Raw genomic sequence first — 19,095 nt, forward strand, 5'->3', positions numbered from 1 at the left:
AGTTTGCTTAAGAATTGAAGTTAGTTGAAAGAGCAACATTTTAAATACTTTTTTAAATTTTATTTGTGAATCGCTAGAGTAGTCAATTACTGTAAACTGGAATCAAGTTGTTTTATGAGCAGCAGTATTTTATAACAGTGGAAAGAGAACAACTGTTCTGACTTTTCAAGGCTAGTAAAACCTTGTCTATATTTTATGCGGGTGTAGAATCAGTTTGCTTATTAGGGAGTTTCCTAATGCCACTGCTACTGCCAACATCAGTAGAGTTAATCATCAACTACACCCTACTGCTCAGTGTAATGAGTCGCAGGACCATTCCTAGAGCATATTGCAGTATGCAGATCTAGAACCCATACTGGAACCCATACTGTATGCAGGTCTAGAACCCATACTGGAACCCATACTGTATGTCGATCTAGAACCCATACTGGAACCCTTACTGTATGCAGATCTAGAACCCATACTGGAACCCGTACTGTATGCAGGTCTAGAACCCATACTGGAACACATACTGTATGTAGATCTAGAACCCATACTGGAACCCTTACTGTATGCAGGTCTAGAACCCATACTTGAACCCATACTGTATGCAGGTCAAGAACCCATACTGGAACCCATACTGTATGTAGATCGAGAACCCATAATGAAACCCTTACTGTATGCAGGTCTAGAACCCATACTTGAACCCATACTGTATGTAGATCTAGAACCCAAAATATACTGTATGTTGGTCTGGAAGGAGGAAGTGAGTAAGGAGATCCAACCTCATTTTTGTTATAAAATTTAACAACATTACAAATATTAGTAAAAATTTTGGAAATATAATAAAATGAATACTGAAGTACAGTTTTTGACACGTTCCTTTTAATTCAAATAAACAGCATTGTTGTATCTTATACAGTATTTACTAGCTGGACAAACTATGTGAAAGCACCATTTAAAATACTAAAAGGTCACTTATAGGTAAGCATTAGACATGTAGCCAAGTACTTTCTCTCGGCACATTTCAAATGAATCCACAATTTTGCTCTGTAAAAAAAAAGACAGCTGAGAGATTTGGGAGGTTGGAGGTCGTATGTAATTTGGTTTCACAGAGAAGTGGCACAATCTCATGAAACTCAATGCACAGTTGACTGGTAGATTGTCAGGTGAGTTTGCGTGTTCGGACGGATCGGATGTTTCTAGAACATCCTTGAACCCTCCAGGAACTTGGTAACATCAGTCCTCTCCTCCACACAGCAGCAGCAGAGTTTTGCGATAGTCTCCTGACGTATCACCCTACAGAGAGACCACATCATGAGTTAACACAGAATTTGGTTCAGTCCTAAACACACACTAAATACTTTCTTGAGGGCAGGAAGACATCCTGCACATAAGAAATTATTTCAGACTTTGAGAATTTAGTTGAGATGATGCAGTACATTAGTAAAATTAGTGTCATGCACCATCTAAAAACAAACCCAGACAAAAAAGATAGTGTACTAATATTCAAGTTAGTATTAAGCTAATAGTATAAGCAGTCCAATTTTACAGTCTACATTGTTATGTTGTATCTAACTGTACAACAAAGGCCACTTTAGAGTTTAGAGAGGAAGTCAAGCGTGCGGGGGAAATTCCTAAACAGCTGTGCAGCAGCCGTAGCCCTGATCCTCCGGAAGAACTAGAACTGCCTTCCCCACCACCCCGCCAAAAGGAGGATGTGCAACACACAACGACAAACAGACATCCTCTATGCACAAACATATGTAAGTAGAACAGACAGAAAGCGACAGGGAGACAGTACTGTACACAACAAACAAGTGAGTTAATAGACATATAAAGGTTTTTGACTTACAACCATGGTTTCTACCTGGATGAATTCATGGAGCGAGGCCTCGTGCGTGTCTTTGAACTCCTTGCGAATGTTGAACATGTCGATTTCACAGCGGGACACCATGATGCGTATCAGAGCTCTGTCGTCTGTGCCAAGGCCCTTTACAGCGCAAGAGAAAGGCTTTCTTCACATGCAGTGTTACCACTGTTACTGTAGCACTCACTACAACTTCGACAAAGTCACAGACAAGTAACAAAGCCATCATCCACAGAAACAATGTCTACATTGCAAAATTCTTATTTACAGTGCTGTAGCATCCACAACTGCTGTAGCTACAGAAGTCAGGTGCTGTAAGGTGTAAGGCTGAGGGGTCGAGTTGAAAACAACAATACCTTCATGGCTTTGTACAAGCGGTCAGCAAAGTAAGAGGGCTGGTTCTTAACACTGCGAACTGCAGAGAAGCAGAATACACAGGTATATTTGAGAGTTACACACAGTAGAACAACTTCACCAGCTCAAATGTCATTTTACATTGAGAGTATACCCACTTCCTCCCCAACCCCTCCACCCCTGGCGAGTGGGCTGGTCCTTACCTATGCCAAACATGGCGTTTTTAACATCTCCAGACATCTCCTTCTTGATGATCTGTTCAATGTCCTTGTTAGAGCATCTGACAAATTCTTGGAACACTGAGAAAGAATGAGACGTCAAACATCAAAGGTCAGGCTCAAGATGTGATCTGACATTTAAACACCATTGTAGGTATTTGGTTTAGGCTTGAATCAGTAATGCAGTATTTGTGACACAATGCTGTACATGACAGGGCCTGAATTCCTGTGGGTCCTCCACTCTCTCTCTCCTCGTGTGGCCTACCTCTCCTAAGATGGGGGAAGCTTCTGGTGCACAGAATACTCATGAACTTGATCTCCATATCATCTGAGTCTGCATTGCAAGCATCTGCGAGTTCCTGAAGACAACAACAACAATAGCAGCAAAGCTTTTTGCAAGTGTTAAACTTTTAAAATGTGTGTCACAGACCTGAACACCAAACCCGTGTAAAGAGGCGACAGGGAGGTCGCGTCACTCACCTGGGCGTCTGCGTCAGCTCTCTCAAAGTCTGCAGGCCCCTCCTCTCTAGCTCCCTGTGTGGACCAAAGCAATACGACTTGGTGTAAGGTGATTAGTCTCTACCCAATTAAACTTACAGGTAATTAGTCACCAAAATTAATAAAAACGGGGCAACACCATGAACGATGCATTTGCGATTAATATATTTTGATTTTGTGTGCAAATCATTTCTCTTCTACTAAATTTGACCTCAATCTCATAATAAAAACACATTCTTTGTATGATTGATTCTATTTATTACAATATTGATTATTATCACAGTGTATGTTTTGAAGCAGATTACCTGCAGCAGTGACACCAGGATCTGACAGAAGCGGCCTGAGGTGTCTGACTGGATGGCATGCTCCAAGCTCTTCTTGTACGCTGTAAAACATCCCATTTCTTGACATCAATAAATCAGACACCTGGTGATTGGCCCAGTTGCATATTGATGGGCCCAACAGTCAGTACACAAAGGGCCTTCCCCTGAAGGCGGTCATAGATACATCACAGGAAGCTGAGGGCTAAGGCAAGCTAGTAGCTTACCAAGCTCATAGGCATCGTTCATGGCGTGGATCTCGTCGTTGCTCCTGGTGACCAGAATCTCGATCAGAGCGTGTTCATCTGTGCCAGCACCCTGTCAGAGCAGACTGGCTGTCAATCACACCTGGTCACTTTCTCCCATAATCCCACTTGGTGATCAGAACTATTAATCTAATTTATTCCAAACACTTTGTGAAATTCAATCTGATAATAAATTGTGCGTAATTACACGGTGTGGCACGTTTTATGGCCACAAAATTCTCCTATGAGGTTTGATTCTGACTGGATCAGATCTATCAATCCCTCCTTCTGTGCTTTATCTGGGAACACACTAATGTACGTAATGTATCACCCAGAACATTGTCTCATCTTGTCCTCGTAACTACAGTACCTCCATGGCTTTCCTCATCATCTTGGCATCAAACTCTGCCGGGGTCAACATGAGGCTGATGATCAGCCTTTCTAAGTTCTTGGACAGTTCTGACTTCAGGTCCTTCATTAGATCCTGTGGGGGGAGGTTCAAAATGCATGTTCAGGGACTGAGGCTCTTATCTGTGGTGTTTGTGGGAATTACAGAAATATTGTCAGTGGTCTGGGACAAAAAAAAATTCAGGTCACCACCCAGTCACTAAAACAGTGTTATCTTATTTTTCAAAGCCCACGCATTTCTGAGGCCTAGGTCAGATATTAAACAACCGACAATAGGGGCGTCACATTTACAATGTATTTAGGGCATTTTAAAATGTGTAATGGTGGAGTAAGCCTTCTCCTCTTTATCTTACCCTGCCAAGAAGTGACTTGAAGGCCTGTCTGATCTCTTGTCTCTGCTCATTGCTTCTCTTAGCGACAATTTCAATAATGACATCTTCATCAGTGCCTGTAGGAGTTATAGCCGAACAAAAATGATCCAAACTGTTAGGCTCCATCTTATAGAAGTTGACATTGGTGTTTTGTAAATTTAAAAGAGAAAGTACCAAATCGCCATACCAAATCCCTTCATGGCCTTTCTCAGAGCTTGAGCATCACTGGCAGGATCAAAATCGGAGTCAGGATAAACTGTTGCTCTTAGCTGAACAGAGGATGAGAGCAAGTAAGACTGAATCTGAATTTCCAGCACCTAATACACACACACGCACATACACACACGCACATACACACACGCACATACACACACGCACATACACACACGCACATACACACACGCACATACACACATACACACCTACACACACGCTGTTCAAAGGCAAAGCAAAGTGGTTTTACCAACCATTGCCTTGTAGGATATTATGTCCAGAGGGTCACTTTTATAAACATGCAAAAGTCTGGAACATAACATGTCAGCTATCGTATTGAAATAATCTATTTCATAAGCAAGTTTTGCCAGTTGTTTCCCAGATAAAGCCATTGTGACAATATTCCGTTGACATTTGAAGGGGTCAGTACTCCTTCAGGGTTGTGTCATGACACGAGCGATAGCAGACCGAGGACAGACTCAAAAACAACCAAATGAGGTCATCTGAGAGAGAGAGAGAGAGAGAGAGAGAGAGAGAGAGAGAGAGAGAGAGAGAGAGAGAGAGAGAGAGAGAGAGAGAGAGAGACTTCCTTCTGCTGGCTCAAACCCTGGGATGTTTGTGGCATTAGCCAACGTCTTGTGCCTGGACATGGGGCATTGTAATAGAAGACTGGCAGTATTTCAGCACTCTAATTTGTAAAATGGACAGCATTCTGATGGTATCTGGGGTCTGACAAAGGCTGTGCTGTGTGAGCATGATGGTGTTATCAGTATGAGGTGGGGCCACAGAGAGAGATAGATGCTAGCAGGGATAATTAAATGCATGCCATTGCCAGGTCAAACATGCGGTGATACAGCTACCCTGGAAGAGGACTCGGAGGGGCCAAACCTTGATTTTGGTCGTGGCACTCATCTCCCACATCTTGTAGGCTAGCTGAGCAGCTTCAGGGAAGAACTCTCCAGCTAAGCTGAAAGGACCAATTTGGTAACCATAAGTCAACTTCAGATATACCCCACAAATTCCCTTGCTAAGTACATTTTATCACGAGACAACACAAGAAAAGTTTCCAGGAAAACACATTTACATGTGAATACGCTTTGTCTAAGATATGTTTCCATTCATTTAGCTTGCTTGTTTAAAAAAACAATCCATGTCAGGGAGTGTTACCTCAGTTTTAGAAAGCTACTGGCTGGCTGAACTAATACACTAATAATACACTTTCAACTTCACTTAATTTATTTAGGTACTTCCGGATGTTTTTACAGGGAAAAACAGAGTTTCATAATGAAACTTTAAATTCCTTGCAGTGATGCTTCCTCTGACAATAATTCAATGATTCTGTCAATGTAAGACGTTAGGATCTAACAGGGCTATGGAGTACTTTGGCCACCACCTGGCCATTGTTGGGTACTGCAGGACGCAATTTTAGCCCACTACTTACTCATCATCTCCTCCACAGAGATTGAGCAGAGTCCGCTTGTATTCTCCTGAAGTATCATCCTGTTGGATTGGAAATGTTTTTGCAAACCTTTCTATGTAGGAGTAAGGTCTTCATATGATGTTTTATCAATATGTGTCAATAATCAAATCAAATATTATTATTGCACATTACAACATTGAACCAGTAAGATTTAACAGTAAGTCAAAGCTTCTCCACCAGAATCATGTTGTACAGCGACTTCTCGTATCGTAGACGGAAGCATTCCCTGATGTCCAGCATGTCTATTTCGGAGCGAGAAATCATTATCCGGATCAGACTGTTGTCAGCCGTGCCGAGGCCCTGTAGATGAAGGAGAACACTGCTAAGACCCTTGTCATTTAGAAAGGATGTAGCTATTAGGTATCACATTACTGGTCCAAGTCGAATTTGTGACAATTTTCTTTGGTAGTGAGCTAGTCCAGGATGTACTGTATGTTCCAAATCGACATTGTGTACCTGGTTTGTTGTCATTACTGTTTATTCCAGAACAGACACAACATTTGTTGCAAGTTTTCTAACCTCCTCCTCCACCTGACCAGGACCCTTCAGACTCAAACTTATTTCTGTAAGCTTTCTTCCCCCAGATACATGTTCAGACTATTCCGCACTGTGACTATTAACATCCAGTCCTTCTCCAAGTCTTCTTTTGTCCCCAGACTGCTTGAACTCTGTCACTGACCAGCTACAGGCTTGGCTAAGGAGCTAGTTTCACCTTGAGCATGTCTGAACTGAATTACCTTCATTGATTTGTAGAGGCGCCTGGCAAAGAACATAGGAACACTCCGGATGCACTGCACTGTGGGGAAGCAAAACACCGACAGATGGAGAGGTGAACGGGTGACTCATCATAAACAGACAAACAAAATGGAGGTCAGACTTCAGAAGGCTACTGTGGTTTAAAGACCGAGGCTACACATACCGACAGCAAGCATGAGCGTCTCAAAGTCCCCGGAGAGCTCACTCTTAAGGCTGTCCTCTATGGACGTCTCTGTAATCTTCTGGTATTCATCAAACACTGCAAGACAAGAGTGGACAGACACATGTCTGTAACTAGCTGTGGCAACAGGTTGTTTGAGCTATCATGGAAACTGACATCCAATAATGCGTCATCATAGACATACAGATGAACCCTAACCTTAACCCAGTGGATGATGAGGGTCATGGAGGGTCAGGGTCATGGTGAGAGGGTACATGTACACTCCCATGCTAAGTGGCCCAGGCCAAACTCTCACCCATGTGGAGGTGGGTCACGCTGCGGTTTCCCAGCAACATGATGAATCGGGCCTCATCCGTCCCCCATTGCTCCTCCCCCGCAGCAAACAGGTCCTGGATCAAGACGAGGAGAGGGGGATGAGGTGTGAGGTGGAGAGGGGAGGGAGAGGGGATGTCAGTAGCTGATGGAGGGGTCATTCATGGTGAGGTTGTGGAGGAGGAGTCACCCGGGTAAGTGGTGTTGAGGACCCTCACCTGTGCATCTTGCTCCACCAGGTCTGCGTCCACCACACCTGACTCATCTCTGGTCCCCTGTATGGACAGACACAACCCCGGGTTTACAACTTGGACAAGTCACCCAGTGTACATAAGCTAATATGCACAGCATTGAAAACACTGTGGTTCAAATAGACAAGCCTTTGTTTACCTCGATAGCATTGCTGGTGTCCAGTGCTTCAACATTGAACTGACCTGTAGTAAAACAACCAGCATCTTCTTAAAGTGTCCTGAAGTGTCCCCTATCACGTCCTCTTCGATGTCGCCATAAGCTGCAGATAAACAAGAACATTCTGTATGACACTCTCTTTTTTTTCATATTTATGTATGTATTTATGTATGGACAATAAGATTTGCCCCAAAGGATAAGGGAGTGTACCTTCCCTGTAGGCCTCCACCATGTTGTGGATCTGATCATTGTTTCTGGATGCCATGATTTCAATCAAGCATTTTTCATCTGTCCCCGCCCCCTGTCAATCATCAGATGTGTTAAAAACGCAGTCTCAGCTGCTAAATCACAAACTTCTAACATAAAGATTCTGCAACCATGATATATCATAAAGCGACTGAGTCACAGAAATGTGTCAAAATGGACTAAACAGAACGTTCTGCTCCATCCCTCTGTGGTTGCGTAAGATCAGAGGACGGGTTAAGGGGTTTACACTCTTACTTTGATGGCATCGTGGATCTCTTTGGCGTCATGCTGAGCTGGAGTCCTCATCAAACTGACGATGAGACGCTCAAACTTGCCCGTCAGCTCATATTTCAGGTCATCGATCAGGTCCTGGAGGAGGGACATTTCATGAAATGCTGTCCTAGCGCGTGACACAATAAAACATTGACACACGTTTGATTCCTGTCGGAAGGGTGTCATGAACAGAGGTGGTGACAGTGATTGTTCTACCTGTCCAAAGTTAGACTTGTATGCTGCGATGACCTCCTGCCTCTGTGCACTGCTTCTGGAGGTGACTAACTCCAAGATGGCCTCCTTATCGCTGCCTGTGAAGCATGGGACCAAACACAAGAAACACCATTTCTACCGCTATCAAAAAACAAGAAGCCCAAATCTTTGTACATTGGTTCCTTGTTTTGCCTTAGGATGATGAACATTCATGGAGGTACACTTGGAACAGCTAAAATGGTAGACGGAACATAACCGGCTGCCATGGGGAACTGTTCGGTCAGTGTCCTGCCACTCACCTATGCCTTTCATAGCATTGTAGAGAGTCTCAGCATCAGCGCTGGGATCAAAGTCTGGAGCGTCAGTAATCGTACCTCGGAAACCCTGAAAGACGAGAAATATTCCTTTTAAATGATTGTACTGGGTGACTTAACTAAAAGTATTTCTCACAATACGCAGGGGAGGAGTGGGTGCAGGATAGTGAGGGGGGACCTGTCAGAAGGCAGTGCTACCTGCCCAGGGTGGGTATAGTTCCCTCCTGGGGTTTGGCCTGGAGTGGCAGAGGTCTCACTGCAAGACAGCTGACACATATCCCCCTGCCACCCTCCCCCACTCCCAGCCCCCACCAGATGGGCACATAGAGGCTCCACGTGAGGTCAGGTTACACAGATAGACCTGAGAGAGAAATCTCCCATTCAAGTCTGCAGGGGCTGAAATAAAACATACTGACCTCTACAAGGCTAATCCAAAATGGCTCCTCTAAGGCATGTCATTCAAATCAAACGTGTTCTGAAGACTACATTCAGCACGGCGCTGATTACAGATAATAACATTTTTGAACACATGTATTTGAGTGATCCAGGATCTCTATCCTAATCGGTGTCATTTACATGCAGAATACTCTCTGTTGTCTAGCTCAAAGGTAAGGGTTTAATCAGAAGGAAACATGCCAGACAAATGTTCTCCCTGCATTTAGGCTTACATTCACCAGCTCTAAGAGCAGCTGCTGGGAGAATTTTACTGCACTGAGGCACAGAGCCAATATCTGTCCAGACAAGGGCCCAAGACACATGCTCAGATCCACACCGCTGCTACAGCATTACCACGGTGACCATCACTCCTCGGGACAGCTGGGAGGTCTTACCCACCTAGCAACCAAGGTCCAAAAAAAACAGTATCCCTGGCAACAGCCTTTTGTCCGAACAGTCTTTGTGTTGCCAAATAAGGCCATACAAATATGCTTCAACACCGAATGAGCTAAGCATCAAGGCTGCTAGTGCACAAGGGTTTAGTACTGTTGAGTACCCCGAACCCCACTGTCATAAACGCTGCTTCCAAAAAGCCCTTGTCTGTCAGTGACCCGTCCAGGTACACCATAAAGCATTGCAATTCTACACTAGTGTCAATGCACAATGAACCTTTGCCTAGAGGAAAGACTGCCACCAATACCTGGCTCCCAGCTCTGCACGCCTCATTATCGCTAAACTGATATTGAATATCCCAAAAGCTACAGGCTCTGAGACATGATCCATGATGATACTGTTCTTCCTCTGTGGTGCCTCAGCTGGAGTCTTGATGAGCACATGACAGGATTCAACCAGAGGATAGGAAGAGACACACTTACCCCTCCCATAGCTGCTCTTCTGTCTCAAGGATAAACAGGAAATGAAACCTAAACAGGGGAGTACGATGAGGTGAGAATGCTAGATGATACAACAAAACACGTTTTGACAGCTAACTCAGAGGGCATCCATTCCTAAACTAGCTGTTGATGAGTAGGCAAAAGAGCATGCTGTAGTCAGCGTAGATCCATTGCACACAATAGCGCACACATTCAGCAAAAAATCCAAACATCTTTGGATGGACAGTGCAATACATTTAGTCACTGGAAGCCACCTGTCCTGCCTTTGATTTTCTTGCTTGTAGACAGAACATGCTGAGCAAGGGCTGTCCATGTATGGCATAGTCATCTAAATGCTGTTTGCATCGAGAGTAACAAGATTATACAGGGACAGACAGAAGGGGCCCATGGAGGCCATTTTAAATGAAATCACTTGACCCAATGTTCACCCAGGGAGAGCTGGCGTTAGCCTACATTAAGCAACACTTTTCTGTGAGCGTGTTTTGGCAGCTAGCTTCTGTCTGCACCAATGTTTCTACTGAGAAAGGTTAACCTAATAAAATAATAAAGTTGTACAAATGTAGCCCTTCTCTGGATTCTGTGAAGATGTAAAACTCCACAACTGTGTACTCAGTATGTGTGTTCCAATATACAGATGGGAAAATAATGATACCATAACTATTTAAGACCCACATAAAAGAAATGAGACTTACATTGTTTTACATTTTGGGTTTAAAACATAAACTTTGATCTGACACCAGGAAAGAATGGACAGTTGAATACATAATACATCTCAAAACTGCAACTTGCATTTATAATACAAATGCAAGTTGCAGTTTTGAGATGTAGACATGTACAGAAAGATAGAGTGTGCTATAGCTATTCGGTAGGCTTTGCATGCAGTTTACTTTACTGACTTGAAGCAAGACCACACCCGTGTCTTTCTGTCCACAAAATTCTTTCATCTTTAGCTTAGGACTTAAGTGTAAACTGTCATCTCACATTCAAGATGGGGTGTATTTTAAATGTTATATTGCTCATCTTTATCAGTTATTTTCACTCCGACCTACAATCTTACATTTACTTGGAGACTGCTGTCTTATTATTTTAATCCCATGTAATTCTGATAAAGCCTTTTAAAACCGTAACTTTAAATATCGAAGTAGCTATGTAAACCTACTTCCAGCTTTAACTAATTTAGTCAACACACAGCAAGAGAGTTATCTTACCTTTTAAGAATGAATGTCTGTGCAAGTGTCCAGCCGCAGTCCTGCTGTCCTCAGCTATCTCGGGTGCGACTCGCCCGGCTGAAACTCCAGCTGTCCCGTTCCCTGTCCTCGGGTCTGACGTAATACTGTAACTGCGGCTATCTCCGGCGGCGTGTCAAAAGCTTGTGCTCAACCGGGAAGACACGACGAAGTGTTACGGTAAATTAACGTAGTTACCGAAATAAGTCTCCTTTCTTGAGTTTATAAAAAAACCTCGAATGGCTTTGGTTTTCACTTACATGGATTAAGAGGCACCACAGTTTTATTCTGTTTGAGTATTTCTTTGCAGCAGTCTTTTTGCCTATTTGGACAAATTCGATTCCAGGATATGCTGCAAAAGCATGCGCAAGAGCATCATTCTTTTTCATCAGTAGGCCTACCTTAGTTATGAGTTCTCTCAATACAATAACATAATTTACCAAACGTGTTTTTCCACAGACATTAAGCTTAGGCACAAACTGACAGAAAATAAATCATGTTATGACTATTATAAATAAAAAATGTACTGTGGCAGACACTGTATATTATGTCCCATTCCTCGCAAAGAGAACACACCTCTTTCCCTTTTTATTCACAGTTTTATTTTATACAACAGCAAACTAAACTACTAAACCCAATCAATTTAGATATGTCCTGGAATGTAAAATACTCCTGCTTTTACAGGAATGACTAGAAGGTGAGAGTTTAGACTTAATGAGAAATCAGAATCAGAATCAGAATGGGTTTTATTCGCCATGAAAGTTCACACAGACAAGGAATTTACTGTGCCAGGAAGGTGCATACATTAAACATATAAGAATCTTAAATAAGTTGTGTACAAGTCTAACTAATACTAAAGGTACAAAGTCTAACTAATACTAAGGGAGTAACATATTACATTTTAGAATAAAATAGAATATAAAATAGCTATAATATACAAATATAACCAGGGCAACATAGTGCAATATGGCAAGGTGTCTTGTGCAGACAAAGTGTTAAAGTCAAATGACTCTATACCAGTGAGGATCGTGCTGGCATCGGCATGAGAGATTGTGACTGCTCTATTTCTGTCCTTCCAGTATGAGGTTGAGGTATGCAGAGCCAGAGAGGGAGGGGAGAGAGAGTTTAGGAGGAGGATGCCAAAGGGAAGTGGGCGAAACATAACTGTAGTTTACCCCCTCATGACTGAAGATGGACTGTAGCTGTCCAAATGTCAAAAATGTAATCCTGCCTTCCCAGCAGAAGCGCTTCACCCACTACCTGTTACCCCCCCCCCCCCCCCCTTCTCCTTGAAAACACACACATCTCCTACTGCATCACTGCTCAGGGTCCATCCTGTGTTCTTTGGCTCGATCCAGCGTGGTGTTCCGGACTGGGCCAAACAAGGTTAAGACAGAATCAACGCAGCTTTTTTGCTCAGATGTTCCCTGACAACTTAGAGTACCATTTTACTAATCAGATTTCAAAACAAGAAGTATCAAGTCAAGTGGCTATTGATCTAATGATATTCTCACACCAGAGTGAGGTGAGGAAACTTGCCATTACACTACTGAGGTTACATGTACTGCCACCTACTGCTAGAAGAATATATTACACTTCATAATTTATAAGCTAAATAGAAGGATATTTTAGTGTCTGTTCATTTCTAGAGACAAATATCAGGATGAAAAAATAAAACAAGATGTTTGCAACTGATACAATTTTTGCAATGGCAATAAATGGATATAGCAGACTTTTCTCATGATTAACGGAGACTAAAAGTAACCTTTTAAAAGTGAAAAACCTTTCAAACCTTTTAAAAGTGAAAAAAAAGTAGAGCACAAAACATTTGGGACATTCAGCTTGAGATTTGCTGTTTACAGCTCTCACCCTGTGCCCCGTGTGCAATAATGAGCGCATTTTGGTCATAACTGAGTCTGGAGTGAGAAAGGCTACTTTGTCACTAATTCCACTGAGTGGGAGGGTCACACAGGCCAGCCTTGTATATATTGCCGTAAAAATCCTTCTCCTTCATCTGGGTAAACAGAACGGATATTTTGACAACATCCACACACTCACCATTCTGACTCTGGGGGTCTTCAGACAAGGTAACCGAGTTCATGTCAGACATACTGCACCATGCATGGGAGTGTGGGAGTGTTTTGAAGAGAACTAGAGAAAAGCTACAGATACAAGTTCGAACAAATAACCTTTTACTTCTCTTAATAATGCTTTACATTTCCAGGTGAATAGTGTATATCAGCGGCTTTTCTTCTGCCACATCTGGGAAGTCTCCGTGGGCACACGAGGAAGGCAGGACGGCACACACGTGGGCTTTTATGAGTTTCTATATGATGCAGCTCCTGGCAGCACATAAACCACGTCCTCGCGTGAGCTTGGTCTCCTGGAGGGAGCACACGTCTTGGCTTCGGCATCACTGGCACCGCTGTTCCTCGGGCCTTATCTCTTCCAGAGAAGTCTAGATAGGGGGCCTCATCTCTCTGGCAGGCTGGGAGGCAGGAGATTTGGAAGGAAAGCAGGTTGGAAGACCGACACAGAAGCAGGCAGCCAAGAAAACAGTCTGGAAAGTTTGGAGGCAGTCAGCCAGGGCGGACGGCAGGTACAGCAGGCAGCCAGACTTGCTGAGGTGAATGCCACAGGGGATTAGAGAGTGAAATCCCTTGATGGGAGACCATAGAGAGAGAGGCTACAGTACCTCACAATGAGTAAGTGTGCAGCCCTGCTCTCTCCAAGCCATGAAAGCTGCTTTGTGCCTCACAGATTCATTAGGATCGCACAGGACCACATACTGTAGGACCAGGCAGACAGAGAGCGGGAATGAGACTGGGCTTCAATGCAGGACAGAGAGGAAGTGTGTGTTGTTCCCACACACCCACAGATAACCCCAGAACTCAGGTTATGGCCAAGCTTGGACTCACACAGTACAGCAACTGTTTATAGCAACAACTTGCTCACTTGTGGAATGTGCTTAAGAATGAGCAATGTGTCAAAGTTAAAAGTTTTTTTTTTATGAGAGGAGTGCTTGACAAATGCTCATGAACTTTAACACTCAGTTTCACACACGTGCCCTGGGTGTGGCCTGAGTAACCAGAGGGTTGTCCAACTGAAGTCCCTTCATGATGATGACCGACCATGGACAGCCCGCTGTAGCTTCCACAACTGTAAAAAAAAGAGTGAAGCCAAGTTTGAAGCCTCATGTCTTCATGGCCCCACGCTTCTCTAAATGTGTAATTATCACGTTTTCTGAGCAGCACGGTGTCGTGTACATCCTGCCTGCTTTACCAAGTCCTCACTTGATTAGTCTTTCTGGCCCGGCAGCAATTCGTTTTCTTTTACGTTGTCTGAAGTCAGAAATACTGTTCCTGTGCCTTGTTCCGTGTACAAGACATCAACGTCAGCTTGACTTGGTTCAGCAATGCTTGCCTGCAGCCTGCTACTGGGCACCAACAGAACAATGTGTCCTGTCTGTCACCATCATTACATCAATGATGGCGGAACAACAAACGCTTGGTCAGTGTTGGCTGCTGATAACTCAAGGGCCGCCTCTCTGGCTGGAGGATTTCTCATGCCAGCCAAAGTGAATAGAGATGCGTCCTGGCAGGATTCCCCTCTGCCAAGATGTAAACAAGCTGTCCCTTTCTTGACCCTTGCAGCTATTTACATTCTCATTCTGAGGTGAATAATACATTGTTTCTTTCTAAAAGGAAGATTAAAGACCCTTCTCAAGGGGACATACTGTCGGCAAATTCAAATGGCAGCAAAAAAAAGGTCAGAACGGGGCTCAGCAAAAACGGCGACACCTGTGTTTCCTGCATCCGTGATCAGACGGGCATCACTTCCCATCATCTCTAATCCACTTTGTACCCAATAAATGCTGTTCAATTTGAAGCACAGGTGTCAGCACTGTAGTTGTGCATTAAGCCAAACATGTCAGCATTTTATTTTCAGGAACACTTGCTTCGAAGTCGAAAGCTGCATTTCATGTTAGTGCCGTGCTCCAGGAAGATGAACTGACAGGTTTCCATGTTTCTACCCCTCTGTTGTCCCCTTCTCTCCACTGACCGGTGGACCTGCTGTCTCAGGGGAAAAGGAAAGGAATGCCCCCTGAGATTACCTGCTCACAACACAGGAACATGCTCCGGCTGAAGTGAGGTGAGTGTCGTGTTCAATCCTCCTATCACTCCCTTCCTACAACACAAAGTTATTGGACAGCGAGCGGTGATAACTGAGCAGTATTCGACTGTTTAACTGGAGTTCGGTAATGCTGGTTATGTAAAGTCCAGTCATGGATTAGGGCGTTGTGACAGTGCTGTGGGCGTCTTGGAAAAGCACAGGCATCAGCACTATCATATCAGAGGGGTTATAAAGAAGGAGACATAAAAGCATAATGAAATTGAAGAAATAACAGTGATCAATTGTCTCTCCCAAGCACAGCTCTGTGATACTTTGAGAAAAGGTAAGCTGGCAGATTCAAGTTTTCTTGTTTGTTGAATGTGATGACTGTATTTAAGTGTCTTTATGAATACACCCGGACACACATTAATTAGGGAGTCAGGTGGCTGAGCGGTTAGGGTGTCGGGCTAGTAATCTGAAGGTTACCGGTTCGATTCCTGGCTCTGCTAAATGACGTTGTGTCCTTGGGCAAGGCACTTCACCCTACTTGCCTCGGGGGGAATGTCCCTGTACTTACTGTAAGTCGCTCTGGATAAGAGCGTCTGCTAAATGACTAAATGTAAATGTAATACCCACAGACATAAGTTTTGCAGTTAGAGTCAATGTTAAAACTGATATGATCTTGAGACCAGTAGAAATGATGGGTTTATCTAAACGTGCTAAATCAATGCATGCTGATACAGACAATCGATACTGATCCTAATTTGACACTGCTTAATAATTGTGAAAGGTTTTGAACTGAAAAGGTGGATTTACAACATCAATGTAATATTATAAAAAACAACTTTTGCTAAGTTTGAGCTAAATTGTGTAAAATGTGTTTCCTTGATACAAGAATATAAATGCAAGATGAATACATAAGCCAAGATGTAACTTATTTGACAGTTTTACTGTTTCACAGCTGAATAATTCCTAACTTTATTAGAGTATCTGCTTTGTAAGTCAGAAATCATTTACGCTGGGGATGATCTGACAATTATTCACTGACACGTTCGCTGATTCATCCTCTCTCCACATCTCTGTCTCTCTCTCATATCACCGTCTCTCTCCCTTTCTCGATCTCTCTTTCTCTGTCTCTCTCTCCATCTCCAATCATCCCCTTCCTTAACCCTGGTAGCCGACCACAGCAGGATGGAATGTTTGAAGTCGTTTGGGAGGAGCCTGTCCCTGAAGAAGCCTCTGGAGCCAGAAGGAGAGGAGTCCAACTTCAACCGCTGCCTGACCACCCTGGACCTGGTGGCCCTGGGTGTGGGCTCCACCCTGGGGGCCGGGGTCTACGTCCTCTCAGGGGAGGTGGCCAGGACCTCCGCAGGCCCCAGCATCATCATCTCCTTCTTCATCGCCGCCATGGCCTCCATCTTCGCCGGCTTGTGCTACGCCGAGTTCGGGGCCCGCGTCCCCAAGACAGGCTCCGCCTACCTCTACAGCTACGTGACTGTTGGGGAGTTTCTGGCCTTCATCACTGGATGGAATCTGCTGCTGTCCTATGTCATAGGTGAGCATCCCACCAGGTCCTCTGCCGAGAGGACCAGGTATCACATGGACCAGGTATTACATAATAGTTAGTAGAGTTAGTGACAGCATGTTGTCCTCTGGCCTAACATGCTCTGCTCAGTTGAGAACATTGCTAACCATAAATGATCAACCATAAACACAATACTTTAATACTTCCTCCTCCATTGCACCTGTTGTAAATCCATGCTTCACCACGGTTCATTTATTGCACAGTCGTAAATGGAGAGGAGGGTTCCCATCAAGGACATTACAGGGCCCATTTATACATCATGCCTCAACAGTGTTGGGAAATGATCACACTGTTCAGGCAGCGTCTATTAGACCAGAGAACGTCTGTGCTTTTTAGAATAATCTAAAGCCAAGCGAACCTCCTAATGCTAAGGATGAGAGCAACAAAATGGTACCACAAGAATCTAAAGAGTGGTTGACATTGTATCGTGATCAACATAAGACCTCTTGTATTTTGATGTCACCCAGGGACGTCCAGCGTCGCTCGGGCGTGGAGCGGCACGTTCGATGACCTCATAGGGAACGTCATGGGCAACTTCTTTATAAAGAATGCCCCTATGGGTCTACCAGGCCTGGCACCCTACCCAGACTTCTTTGCAGCTGCTCTCATCATGTTGCTGGCAGGTAAAGTCCCTGTTCTAGTCATTTACAACTGTGTTGACACCGTGATCCATACAGTCAACGCCGTTCCACTTCAGTGTGTTTTGTGGACAGTAATCAGTAACTTAACACTCGAGCTCTGTCAGTACTCTGTGTCCATGACCAGCAGCCTAATCAGCTGCCATATCTCCTTTACCTTGGTCTCCTCCTCGGAAGGTTTGCTTGCCTTCGGGGTCCAGGAGTCAACGACCATCAACCTGATCTTCACAGCCATCAACATCCTGGTTTTGTTGTTTGTCATCATCTCTGGATTCATCAACGGAGACCTCTCGAACTGGAACATAAGCTCAGAGACCGTCCTGAACGCCACGGCCGACTTCATGTACGTTCTGTTCCTTGAATGAGGACCTGTGCTTTTTCCTTAGGGGTGAATGGATGGGGAGGGGGAAGGGGTAGGGGGGTGGGAGGTTGGGGAGATAAAGGGGTGGAGTTATGGGGGGGTGGGAGGTTGGGGAGATAAAGGGGTGGAGTTATGGGGGGGTGGGAGGTTGGGGAGATGAAGGAGTGGGGTTATGGGGGGTGGGAGGTTGGGGAGATGAAGGAGTGGTGTTATGGGGGGGTGGGAGGTTGGGGAGATAAAGGGGTGGAGTTATGGGGGGGTGGGAGGTTGGGGAGATAAAGGGGTGGAGTTATGGGGGGGTGGGAGGTTGGGGAGATGAAGGAGTGGGGTTATGGGGGGTGGGAGGTTGGGGAGATGAAGGAGTGGTGTTATGGGGGGGTGGGAGGTTGGGGAGATAAAGGGGTGGGGTTATGGGGGGGTGGGAGGTTGGGGAGATGAAGGGGTGGGGTTATGGGGGGGTGGGAGGTTGGGGAGATGAAGGGGTGGGGTTATGGGGGGGTGGGGATCCAGCGTGTGTCAGTTGGGAAAGAAGTTGTGGTCGTGGCGGTGTGGTTCTAAGGTGGTTCTCTCTCTGTCTGCCAAACAGGAACCTAACCTCCACAGAGAACCTCACCAGTATCTATGGAGATGGTGGGTTCTTTCCCTTTGGTTTTGATGGAACCCTGGCCGGCGCTGCTACCTGCTTTTACGCATTCGTGGGATTCGACTGCATTGCCACCACCAGTAAGAAATACAAACCAACATCTATCTGAAAACCAACTGGCAAACACCATCAGATTATTAATCTGCGATTAAGGTTAGGGGTGAGAATGGATGCGTTTGAGAAGAACGTCTTGGCATCTTGCGTCAACATGTAACTGACAGATCCCCATGTCTCCACCAAGGTGAGGAAGTGAAGAACCCCCAGAAGTCCATCCCCATAGGCATCGTGGCGTCGCTGCTCATCTGCTTCCTGGCGTACTTCGCCGTGTCGGCAGCTCTCACCCTCATGATGCCCTACTATCTGCTGGACGTAAACAGCCCGCTGCCTGTCGCCTTTGAGTACATCGGCTGGGGTCCTGCCAAGTACGTGGTGGCCGTGGGCTCACTCTGCGCCCTCTCCACCAGGTAAGACAACCGTCTCTCCAGCTACTCACCCCTCCATCCGGCTGTCAGCAAACGTGTTGTCGGTAAATGTATCCCTGG

General features: G+C 44.8%; 2 protein-coding genes across 4 annotated transcripts in view; one reads left to right on the forward strand and one right to left on the reverse strand.

Moving 5' to 3' along the window:
- Nucleotides 1-842: 842 nt before the first annotated feature.
- On the reverse strand, nt 843-11,350 carry anxa6 (annexin A6). Of its 2 annotated transcripts, none has more exons than XM_062477153.1 (25): nt 11,196-11,350; nt 9,970-10,017; nt 8,645-8,729; nt 8,349-8,443; nt 8,115-8,228; nt 7,824-7,914; nt 7,640-7,716; nt 7,424-7,480; nt 7,189-7,282; nt 6,876-6,971; nt 6,694-6,752; nt 6,134-6,256; nt 5,918-5,976; nt 5,365-5,443; nt 4,451-4,532; nt 4,246-4,340; nt 3,855-3,968; nt 3,467-3,557; nt 3,225-3,304; nt 2,902-2,955; nt 2,687-2,780; nt 2,407-2,502; nt 2,206-2,264; nt 1,850-1,972; nt 843-1,278 (listed from the first exon to the last, which is right to left on the reverse strand). In XM_062477153.1, exons 2-25 carry the CDS (start codon nt 9,976-9,978, stop codon nt 1,219-1,221), a joined length of 1,986 nt encoding a protein of 661 aa, XP_062333137.1. In that variant the 5' UTR covers nt 9,979-10,017; nt 11,196-11,350; the 3' UTR covers nt 843-1,218. The 2 variants fall into 2 exon arrangements, with proteins under 2 accessions (XP_062333137.1, XP_062333136.1); XM_062477152.1 differs by having other exon boundaries at nt 1,835-1,972.
- A 1,846-nt stretch (nt 11,351-13,196) lies between these two features.
- LOC134033041 (cationic amino acid transporter 2-like) overlaps nt 13,197-19,095 on the forward strand; it is an 8,740-nt gene continuing 2,841 nt past the window's right edge. The window contains exons 1-8 of one of the 2 annotated variants that reach the window (XM_062477155.1): nt 13,197-13,300; nt 15,296-15,365; nt 15,643-15,669; nt 16,504-16,881; nt 17,379-17,534; nt 17,727-17,892; nt 18,497-18,633; nt 18,795-19,017. In XM_062477155.1, coding sequence (XP_062333139.1) covers nt 16,518-16,881; nt 17,379-17,534; nt 17,727-17,892; nt 18,497-18,633; nt 18,795-19,017 — 1,046 coding nt within the window. In that variant the 5' untranslated portion in view covers nt 13,197-13,300; nt 15,296-15,365; nt 15,643-15,669; nt 16,504-16,517. The remainder of the gene's footprint in view (nt 13,301-15,295; nt 15,366-15,642; nt 15,670-16,503; nt 16,882-17,378; nt 17,535-17,726; nt 17,893-18,496; nt 18,634-18,794; nt 19,018-19,095) is intronic. The other variant, XM_062477154.1, reaches the window with a different exon arrangement.

The sequence above is a fragment of the Osmerus eperlanus genome, chromosome 13 (assembly GCF_963692335.1).
Source record: "Osmerus eperlanus chromosome 13, fOsmEpe2.1, whole genome shotgun sequence".
In the NCBI taxonomy this organism is placed as follows: Eukaryota; Metazoa; Chordata; class Actinopteri; order Osmeriformes; family Osmeridae; genus Osmerus; species Osmerus eperlanus.

What these genes read in the sequence shown, in the direction of transcription:
- anxa6 (XM_062477152.1), bottom strand. An exon ending in CGCTGTACAACATGATTCTG is followed by an intron (nt 5,977 to 6,133) that starts GTGGAGAAGCTT and finishes CCAATCCAACAG; the next exon opens with GATGATACTTCAGGAGAATA. An exon ending in GCTTGTACAAAGCCATGAAG is followed by an intron (nt 1,973 to 2,205) that starts GTATTGTTGTTT and finishes TGCGCTGTAAAG; the next exon opens with GGCCTTGGCACAGACGACAG.